This window comes from Cyprinus carpio, chromosome B19, assembly GCF_018340385.1.
Source record: "Cyprinus carpio isolate SPL01 chromosome B19, ASM1834038v1, whole genome shotgun sequence".
NCBI classification, from domain to species: Eukaryota; Metazoa; Chordata; class Actinopteri; order Cypriniformes; family Cyprinidae; genus Cyprinus; species Cyprinus carpio.
In genome coordinates this window covers 1,475,575-1,487,283 of record NC_056615.1, presented here as the reverse complement: position 1 = coordinate 1,487,283, position 11,709 = coordinate 1,475,575, and the positions used below count along the sequence as shown (strand labels likewise).

At 35.2% G+C, this 11,709-nt stretch overlaps 1 protein-coding gene across 2 annotated transcripts in view; it reads left to right on the top strand.

The window, feature by feature from the left end:
* LOC109111109 (retinoic acid receptor beta-like) overlaps nucleotides 1-8,175 on the top strand; it is a 201,871-nt gene extending 193,696 nt beyond the window's left edge. For both annotated transcript variants that reach the window (XM_042744848.1, XM_042744849.1), the window contains 3 exons: nucleotides 2,375-2,579; nucleotides 6,121-6,279; nucleotides 7,838-8,175. In XM_042744848.1, coding sequence (XP_042600782.1) covers nucleotides 2,375-2,579; nucleotides 6,121-6,279; nucleotides 7,838-8,052 — 579 coding nt within the window. In that variant the 3' untranslated portion in view covers nucleotides 8,053-8,175. The remainder of the gene's footprint in view (nucleotides 1-2,374; nucleotides 2,580-6,120; nucleotides 6,280-7,837) is intronic.
* The last annotated feature ends 3,534 nt before the right edge of the window (nucleotides 8,176-11,709 follow it).

The following is an 11,709-nucleotide window of genomic DNA, read 5'->3' as shown; positions in this document are numbered from 1 at the left end:
GTCTGTCTGTCTTTCTGTCTGTCTGTCAGCCTGTCTATCTTCTGTCTGTCTGTCTATCTATCTTCTGTCTGTCTGTCTGTCTGTCTGTCTGTCTGTCTGTCTGTCTGTCTGTCTATCTATCTCCTCTCTGTCTGCCTGTCTGTCTGCCTGTCTATCTTCTGTCTGTCTGTCTATCTATCTTGTCTATCTATCTTCTGTCTGTCTGTCTATCTGTCTGTCTGTTTGTCTCAAACGCACACACTGTTTTTAGCTCCAAAGGTCAGAGTGTGTGTCCTGAGATAGCAACTCACGTTTGTTATATAGAGCTTGTGTTGAGGAGGAGGATCAAACGCGCCTCTGTGTGTGAGTGTGTGTGTGTGTGTGTGTGTGTGTGTGTGTGTGTGTGTGTGGTGTAGTGTATAGAGAGAGAGCAGCCTGCTGTCAGCAGCAGTCATGTTTTATTCTGTTTCATCTGTTTCTTCTTGACAGTGCCGCCAATCACTGTCAGTAAGCCACAGATTGTGCTGCAGAACCACACACACACATACCATATTCACTCTTATTATACATATACACACATTCAGAAGTACATTTTATTGCTCAGGTGTTGTTGTTTCACAGCCGAGATGATTTAATGTAGTTCTCAGTTGTGTTTCTTGTAGTCAGTTGTTTGAGTTCATGTTGAGATCTCTGACTTTTACAGACATTTCACATTGTTTGACATTGTCATGACTTGTAAGCGCTACCCTACAGTGCGTCTGTTTTTGCCACGCTAAACTTAGCAATAAACACACTGATAATGATGTGCCATAACAATATTTAATCAACACAAAGTAATTTTTATGAAGCAAATCAAGAAGTAAATTACTCACCCACAGACATCAGTTGGGCATTGTTGTAGTTAAATGCAAAGTGTCAGATGTACAAACACTATATATGTAGTAAATCTCACTGAAAGTGGATGATTAAGCATTCTATGCTCTAAAAATTATGTAAATTAAATGAAATTTGGATGTAAATGGTCCTCCTCCAGTCATAAATGTAGGTCCGAAGCATTACATCAGCATGTTCATCTAACTTTTCTTTTATTCATTAGGTCAAATTTGTTAAAAAATTTAGAAAATCCATTAATGCCACACAACAACCAAGCAGTATACCATTGACTATTCACCACAAAATCAGATCCCTGGGCAAATGCTTTTCATTTGAATATTGTTTGGAGCACGACATTTGGGAAGGATGCAGCATGATATTTGTTTAAATAAAATACAGAAAATAAAATGAGACTTTTATTTCATGAATTAATTCATTGGAGAAATAATCAACAAATTATGTCATAAACAGGTTGCATCCAAATGTGAAAGTACTACAGATTTACTACATTTCCAGCAGCACCAAACTGCATCGCCAAGAGCATGTTACAGTTTTTAAAGTCATTAGGAGACATTTCTCAATACTTTTTTTCAAAACTCTTTACACTGTTCTCTTTACACTGCATTCAAAATATCACAAACACATCTCAAAAGCAAACATTTGCAAACACCTTTGCCATAATATTAATTCCTGTCCTTGTAAGATACAATGTTTTCTTTCGTAAAACTTTCATTACAAAACAAGAAGGATACTCTCTACTGTTCATAATTCACTGCAGTATATGTTACATGGTCCATCTTTACATTACAGTACAAAATTATTCATAAGTTTTCCCCTTTTGGATAGATGATAATGAAACAGTGTGTAAACATGCATATTGGCTTGTATAGTACACAAAGTTTTGGTGGTGTTTGTGTCAAAGTGATAAAAGAATTTATATAATTTGACAGAGGTCATTAATTTATGCATTTTGTGCCAAAGCAGTGACAAATGACTCACAGTTTAACCCACATAGACTGATGTTGTGCCTGCTGTGTGAAGAGTTTCGAAAAAGTGACCCAAGTATTGAGAAATGTCTCCTAACGATTGAAAAAAAAAAAAAAAGGTTTGTGCTGCTGCTTCAACCCAGCTGCAAAGACTTCAAAATGTCCTTTACCTATGGTGTGACATATGAAAAGACAAAGAAACATTTAGCACACTATATTAAAAAAAGCAGAGATGTATATCATGTATTAGTATCCAGGCTAAAAAATCCAACATTTTTTGTTCCAATTCATCCAGCCATACAGTAAATCTCATTTTAGATTTTTACTCCCAGTGGCCATTGCTTTTCATCACAAACATTTCCGTCTCTTATACTCATGCATACTGTATATATACACTTTCAGCTTTCAGTGTCTCAGAAAGGTGATGCTCCTCTTGGGTCAGTTTTCTCCAAATTATTTGTCATACGGAGAAGTGAAGCTGATCTATAATAGGCAGTCTGGTCTATTGTTACAGTGATTTGATGCTTACTGTCTAGATACTGCGTATCTGCACACGTTACACCCCCGACCAGGACACAATGACGTTCTCTGACGGTCTCACGCTGAACCGCACACAGATGCACAACGCTGGCTTCGGCCCGCTGACAGACCTGGTGTTCACCTTCGCAAACCAGCTCCTGCCCATCGAGATGGACGACACAGAGACAGGACTGCTGTCCGCCATCTGCCTCATCTCCGGAGGTGGGCCGCACCTGCACACACACCAGAACAGATAACCAATATATTGACTTATCACACAATATATGTACATTTTATTGTTTTTTTATTATGCAAACAGATATAATACTTACAGGTGACAAATCAAATACAAAATAAAATAGGTCAAAAAAACATACATGACAGTCAGTATGACACACTCACGTGTGTGTGTGTGTGTGTGTGTGTGTGTGTGTGTGTGTGTGTGTGTGTGTGTGTGTGTGTGTAACTGGGTGTGGGGGTGGAAGTATATAAACAATGGAACATGTAGAAAAGTACAACAGACATAATATAAAACAATAATAATAATAAAAAGATGACAAAAATAATAATGATGATAATAATAGTATTAATAATAAAATTTCTGTTACGATGGGAGGATGAGGAAGGTGATAAATAATAATAGTAATAGTAGTAGCAATAATAATAAACTTAATTAATCAGAAATGAGGGGAAAGTTGGAGGATTAGGAAGTTGACAAATAGCAATAATAATAGTATTAATTTGTAAATAGTAATAGTAGCAATAAAAACAATATTAACAATAAACTAATTTCATCAGGAACGAGGCCTCAACAAAATCTCAATATTTTTTGCTGATGCAATATATCGCCCATTATTTATGTCACCATGTTTTTTTGCTTTCCACTTGCACCTGTGTCTTTATATATGTTTATATATGAAATATATTTATATATAATATAATATAATATATAAGAATATAAATATATAAATATATGTACTTGTAAATATTTTCAAAATATATACTATATGTGTGTGTATTTATATAGTTTCCACTTAAAACCTATTCACAAAGCTGCTGAGAGCAACTTTTACTAAGGAAAGGGAGGGGTTGAGCTCATTGCTGTGGATGATGTCCTAGCTTATAGATCTTTTTCACATTTCCGGGTTTCTCATCAGCAGAAGTCTTCATAGTTGGGTTAACTTAATGGGAGAGTGCCACAAATATATTTTTTCGCATTCCCATTCGAAAAAAGAAAAACTCCACAATAGTGTTTTCATGAGTTTCAAATTAAAGGAAAAAAAATAGAGAGAGTCTGATAACGGCAGTCAGAAGAGAGAACAATGTCAAAATTTACCGTCCCTCCCATAGAAGCTACATTAGAAACACTTTCGCATTAATCAACTAGTAACTTACTAGTTGATTAACATTGCTCAGTAGGGTTAGGATTTTGGTTTGGATTAGAGTTACTTGCATGTAACTATGCATAATTTATTGTTATTATAATAGTAAGTACGTGTAACATGTGTATCAAGGACACTGTAAAATAAAGTGTTACCAAAAATAAATAAACAAGAATATATTTTCAGGTATTTGTCAGCCCTCATCTCGCAAACAAGAAGCAGATATGCATATAAGCAGCCTTTTAACTATCAGACCAGAATAATCATGGCTGATGGCTGTGATAAGTTGTGCAAACGTAAAAGAAAACCAATTTGGATACAAGAACAGCTGTTACTTCTTGTCCAACTTGTACATAATTAAATTAAAAGGAATTATTGTAAACTGTTTCTAAAATGGTACAAACCAAGGCAGATCACGGGCAATTATTGTGGCAGAATGATTTTGAAACTGATATTTCAAGGTTTTTATTTCAAGCATATTTCACGGTTTTTATTTTCAATAAATAAATAAGAATAAATAATAAAAAAAACATTTACATACACTTGCTTTAAAAGCAACAAAATATAGCTGAACAGACTGAGCTTTCATTTACTTTTGATAAGAAACAAAGTCTCATATTTCAAATTATGTTAAATGAAGGAAATTCAAACAATAAATGCCATTGTGACACTCTTTGATGTGGCGCAGTATAAACTCCTCAGTTCGAAAGGGAGCGCTATCATCCCTTCCTCTTTACTACTAGTTTAACGAGAAATAAACATGAATGAACATTGAATGCCTCATGTAGCCTAATCAGTGAGTGTTTCAACCGTGGGAAGATGTCAATAAAACAGCTTGTAAGCAAAATGTCACGTAGTCATCAGTGTCCACAGCTCGTTAGTTCACTAGAAAAGTCTGAGCATTTCGCAGAATATTAGACTATATACTCATTATATTTTACTTAACCTATTAATGATGTCTTAATTATTTAATGTATGTTCAAATAAATATTTTATGAAACAAGTTATGACAGCCACAGTATAAGTGAATATATTTTTAACAACAAATAAAAACGGTATAATTTAGAAGTTATGTGCAATTTTCATGTTGCATGTTTGGGCTGGTTAATTGTAACCTCATATTAATGTAAAAGTAGTTTAGCACTGTAGTTTAGAGCAGAAGCTAAAGTAGATTTTAAATCCCTATGAATATTTAAAGTATAACTGAATTTATTTAAAGAAAGAGCAATTTGTTCAGTAAACCACTGTTTAATTAATATATATATATATATATATATATATATATATATGTATGTATATATGTGTATGTATGTATTTAGTTTTTTCCCTTGCTGTACTGAAACCAAAGATACCAGAGTCCCTTTAAGGCAAGTCACGTCACTCTGCGGCAATCTTTGAAACCCCTCTCAGGCATGCAAGTCCAGCTCCTATCTCTTTGAATGGGGAAACATTAAATTCTTCCAAACTGTTCACTAAGCTTACGATTAAACTGACTGTTTCTATAGCAACCGGGACGCTTCTAAAGGCAGCTGCAGTGACGTGCTGACTTTACCGATTAGCGATTGGCTCTTTCATTCAGAAGGCTGGGCTTCCTGCAATTGAGTGGCAATATTAAGCATTGCATTTTTCCCCATTCAAAACTATATGAGTGACACATCTTGGGTATTCTATAGTCTTTGGAGATACAAAGACAGTTCACTCCAATATTTATGAATAGGGGAAACTGCAGTGCTCAATATGGCGGAATAGTTGCGCCTTCTAAATGAAAGAGCCAGTCGTTGATTGGTAAAGTCCTTGCATCACTGCAGCGCCCGTTATAAGCAACAGTTCCCAAAGAAACCTGAGGCTAGAGCAGCCGATGCACATGCGCAGTCTTAAGCGCATTCACTGGAACTGTGCATGCGCATTGGCTGGTCTAGCCTAAAAAATAAGCTTTTAAAACGCTATTTGAGCATATGAAACAACATTCTTGGGGCAGTTCATTTGAGATTTTCTTGCTGATTTGAAATATGCAATCTAAGTGTCGAGTTCATAGAGCAGTTTTTGAGATTTCGGGATTCCCCTATTCATTTAGATAGGATTGGTCTTGTTCGTGCTGCCCGGAGGCATTGCCAATATGGCTACCGAGTGAACAGACTTTCCTTGAAAGGGACTTTGACTGAAACCATACCGACTGTGAAGTCAAAACCGAGGTACGTCCCAAACCATCATGTTTGTGTACAGTTACACCCCAAGCAGAAGTGATTACACTTCCCCCCTGTGGTCATCATTTAGAGGGTTCATATTCTGTTCAAAAGCACTCTGAGGGATGGGCTGTTTGTGATTTCTTATTAATTTATAATGTCTCTGATCATATGCTGCATCTCTGGCTGTCTCTGTAGATCGTCAGGATTTGGAAGAGCCTTCAAAAGTGGACCAGCTCCAGGAACCCCTGCTAGAGGCTCTGAAAATCTACGTGCGAAAGCGCAGACCCAGCAAGCCGCACATGTTCCCCAAGACCCTGATGAAGATCACAGACCTGCGCAGTATCAGTGCTAAAGGTCAGCATGAATGCTAATCCTTCATTAGGTCAACACTGAGGTGTAGCAGGTGTAGTAACTTCAGGATCTTTAGTGAAAGATGAACTGAAGTACTATAACTGGCATAGACACCCACATACGAATTTAATTGATTTCTTTCATAAATTGCAGTGACTGCTTTAAAATATGAGACACCAGTTTTTCAGGAGTGTAGGACACAAATTTCGATAACTGTTTTATTTAGGTTTATGTAAAAGCTTTTTTTTTTTTTCTTTTTTTAAGATTAACTCTTTTTTTCCAAGCCATTGTTTCCTGTCGTACAGTAGCTATGCAAAGATTTTATTTCAAAAACAGTAGTTATTAAAATATTTCTTGGTATAGTTTTAAATCTGTATTAAACCTCAGAATGATCTCTAATTGAAAAGAGCTGCTAATGTCTGATTTTGTGGTGGCTGTGCTTTAAAATTAAATTATTATAATCTTAATTCAAGTGAAGAAGGATTGTGAAAGTCTGACAGCAATCAGTGTTGAGTACTACTGTAATGTTACCCTGCCTGCTTTAAATGTTTCCAAATGATTAACAGTAGAAAATATTAGAATTTTAGAAAAGTTAATCATTTACATTACTTTAATAAAGTAGTTGAAATAGTTACATTTTCAATATTTTTCAGATTACAAATTACCCTATTACCTTTCTAAAACAACTTTCTATAAATACTGGTTGTTTCTAACCCTAAAGCACTATTATTTCAACCCTTTTACAGTTAGTTTGCAATTCATTTACATATACATTTTGGAGTGCCTTGCAATAATATAATAATGGGTTTTATAATGAAAAAAATATTATCCAGTAGCATTTATATTTACATTTTTTTTGCAATCAAAATATATCAAAGTTGAAAATGCTGTTTTTCTTTGTGCTAAAATCAGAATTATTTATTCGCCCTCCAGAGTCAACCACAGGATAGTTAATTTCAGAATAGTAGCCATTATAAAACTGATCATTATTCTTTCTGAAGCTCTTTCCTTATTCCTTATTGTCTTTCTTACTTTGGAATGTATTGTTCTTTCTCAAATGTGACCCTGGACCACAAAACCAGTCATAAGGGTCAATTTTTTTAAATTGATATTTATACATCATCTAAAGCTGAATAAATATGCTTTCCATTGATGTATGGTTTGTTAGGAGGATATGACGATATTTGGCTGCGATACAACTATTTGAAAATCTGGAATCTGAGGAAAGAAAAGAAAAAAAATCGAATAAAGAAAGAAAATCGCCTTTACATTTGTCCAAATGAAGTCCATATCAATGTACACCTGACTAACCAAAAATTCATAACATATATATTTAACTAATATTACAACAAAACAGGATTGAAAAAGCTTCATTGGCACCTATTTGACTTCTATTTGCTAACATTTTTTTTAAGTAATATTACAACAAAACAGGATTGAACACAAAATTGCAGGGATCCTACATAAACACGTTGGAGAATGATATAATAAAAAAATTTAAAAAAGCAAATGAGGTGCATACAGCAAAAGAGATGGAGCTGACAGTGAGTGTTTCCTGCAGGTGCAGAGCGAGTGATCTCTCTGAAGATGGAGATCCCTGGATCAATGCCTCCCCTCATCCAGGAGATGCTGGAGAACTCAGAGGGTCAGGATGGACAGAGCTCCTCAGAGCGGAGCGGCTCGGGCAAAAACAGCAGCAGCTCCACAGAGCCCAAGGCCTCGGCCCCCTCCCCGGAGCCCACAGACGGGGCCACCTCCTCCAGCGAGGAGCCCTAGAGCCCAAGCGACTCATGAAACCTCAGACTGAGAGACTGGACCTCTCCAGTGAGCTGGATTTCTGCTTTAAGAACAGACGACGGCTGGTGTATAATCAAAACAGCTTGGAAGAATCACACACCCTGCAGTTCATATGTGTGTGTGTGTGTGTCCCAGACGCCCACCTGTGACAGATGTGAAGCTCCTCAGGTCTCCTGTATTATGAATTTCTTCATGTGCATGATAAGCTGTTACTTTTTATTAATTGATTTCCACACTTTCTCTTTCATTCAAGCTGATGCATTCATTGTACATATCATTGTATGTTTCTATGATGCATTTGTTGGTGCTTTTTACATTGTCTAACATGCTCAGTTATAAAGGAGCCGAAGTCCTTTAAAAAACGCTTATATAGAATGTTTTTGCATATAGATTGTATGGAACTCTAATATTTTACATTGGTTTGTATATTTAAAGCTGTTTCAATTCAGATTTTTTATTTTAATCAATCTCTATGTTCACTTCTCTATTTAGGCTGTGGTGATCAGTAATCTGATTTCAGGCCTTCATACGGAAGAAGGCTTCGGTAACTGACTTCAACCACTCTCTGTCATACCCTCATGTACCCCAGTGCCCTCCATAAGTTGCCCTCCAAAATTTTCTGTTTGATCTGAACACAAAAAACAAAAAAATACTATTAAAAGATGAATCAGTGCCCTCCATAAGTATCGGAACAGTAAAGACAAAATTGTTCTGTTTGCTGTGGAGTCAAGAAATCTGTAAATATGATTAAAAGATGAATATGGGACAAAACTACAGAATGTAACATTTTATGATTGGATGATTCAACACAAAGATGTTTTACCAGCTAAGAAGATCAGCACTTTTAGAGTTTCATCTCCCTATCTGATGTGAGCATAAGTATTGGAACAGTTGCCTCACAGGTCTTTCTAAGTGTTCAGCTGAGTCCTGATGCATTAATTCTTCAGATATTAAAAGCGGGGAATGTGTCTTATCAGTTATATCCATTGCTTCTGCATTCTATGTCTTGCATTCGATGATGACACACACAAACCAGGATGAAGACGAGGAAGCCGACTCTGAAAGAAAATCAAGCAATTTGGATGCTAAAAGAAAAGAGGAAGTCAATTAGAACTATAGGAAAAACAAAGGGCATGGAGAAGTTAAGAGTTTGGAAACTACCAGCGACATCAGCAACCAACGACGACCTGATCAGCTGAGAAAAACAACAGTAGTTGATGACAGACAAATCATAAAAGCTGTGAAAATGAACCCTAAAATACATGTCTGTAAAATCACTTACAACCTCCAGAAAGCTGAGGTGATGCTCTGTCAATCTACAGTCCGCAGAAGAATTTGACACAGAATTACAGACACTACACAGCAAGATGCAAACCTCTGATCAGCACCAAAAATAGAAAGGCAAGATTCTTCACAAATGTGAGCCAGTAGAGTTTTGGAACTGAGTTGATGGCCCGATGAGACAAAGATTAACCTTACCTTTAAGTGATTGTAAAGCAAAAGTGTGGAGAAAAAAGGGAACTGCAAATGATCCTAAGCATACAACCTCATCTGTGAAGCTTGGTGGAGGTGGTGTCATGGCATGGGCATGCGTGGCTGTCTCTAGAACAGGACCTCTTCATTTTAATGATGACTTAATGTATGATGGCAGTAGCAGAATGAATTTGGAAGGGTACAAAATCATCTTGGCTATCAATATTCAAGAAAAATGCCACCAAACTCATTAGAAAGCACTTCATATTGTATCAGAACAATGACCCAAAACACTCTGCCAGTTCAGTCAAGGACTTTATCAGGGCAAAGAAATGTAAAGTCTTAGATTGCCCAAATCAATCTCCAGATTTAAATCCGATTGAACATTTTCACCAGCTGAAGAGGAGACTAAAGACAGAAACTCACCAAAACAAGCAACAGTTGGAATTGGTTGCATTAAAGGCTGGGGAAAGCATTTCAAAGCATAAGACCAAGAGTCTGGTGATGTCTATGGGTTGCAGACTAACTGATCTGATTACATGCAAGGGATCTGAAACTAAATATTAGTTTTTAATCTTTTACATCTGCCTTAAATTCACCTGTTCCAGTACTTATGTCCACATCAAATAGTGAGATGAACTCTAAAAGTGCTGTCCTTTTTATTTGGTAATAAACATGTATGTGTCGAAAGACCTAATAATAAAATGTGACATTCTGTAGTTTTGTCACCTATTCATCTTTTAATCATATTTACAAATGTCTTGACTCCACAGCAGAGAAAGCTATTTTGTCTTTATTGTTCCAATACTTATGGAGGGAACTGTATATATATATATATATATATAATATATATATATATATATACTGCCGTTCAAAGGTTTGGGATCAGATTTTTTATGTTTTTAAAGAAGTTTCTTAAGCTCATCAAGACTGTATGTATCAAAAATACAGGGGAAAAAATTAATTTTGATAAATACTGCCATTTAAAATATCAGTTTTCTATTATAATATATTTTAAAATATGATTTATTTGGTAAAATCTGAATTTTCAGCATCATTACTCCAGTCCTCAGTGTCACACGATCCTTCAGAAAAAAACCTAAAATGCTTGAAAAAAAATAAATTCAGAAAAAATTCTTGTCTTTTAAACTTTTTATTCATCAATGATTCAAAGAAAAAATATCAAAATAAACAAAATACATTTTAAAGTATATTAAAATAAGAAACCAATATAAAAAACCTCAATAAGAGCTGCATCACATAAACTAATTACATTTTAAAGTATATTAAAATAGGAAACCAATATTAAAAATTGCAATAATAGTTCACAGTATTACAGCTTTTTCTGTATACAGCCTTGATGCGCATAAGAGACTCCATTAAAAAACATTAAAAATCTTACTGATCCCAAACTTTTGAACGGCTGTATACACATCCAAACTAGCATTTATGTCAACAGAGTGCTGCAGGGAAAAACAAATAATAATAATAATAATAATAACAACAACAATAATAATAATAATAATAAATCTTTTTTAATGCAAACCGATTCCATTTGGAATGCTTCTGGTTTCATAGTCCCAAAGTCAGTGGGTTTTTTTCCCTCCCAATGGGTTAAAATTGTTTAAATGCCTGAAAAAAACATATCAGAAACACCTAGACTTATGCATATCTTAGAAAAAAAATAAATAAATAAATAATTGGCTGATTATGTCAAGTAGACATTAAACGTCATCTAGCTCAGTGGTTACGTTGATAGTTTGTTTATGTAACGACTAAATGCAATTAAACGTAGTCTTCAAAATTCATAAAAAATGTATCAATAAAACAAAACAAAAATCAACTTTTGGTCTGTCACAAAAAACATACATAAATCAACTTTTGGTCTGTCACAGAGCATTTTTTTTTTCTGCAGTAATCCAAAAGCCAATGCTCATTTGGTAATACTCACCACTCATCATACAAAGTTAGCTTAAAAAAATTACATCTTCCCTGCAGCGCTCTAGTTTCATTCAGTTTCTATCACAAAGCTAGCATATTCTATCAGAAGACTTGGTCACTGTATAGAAGAGCAACAAGTACTTTCTTCAGAGTCACACAGGTTTAAATGACACGAGGAAGAGTAAAAAGGACAAACCTTTAATTTGAAGAGAATTTGTCCCA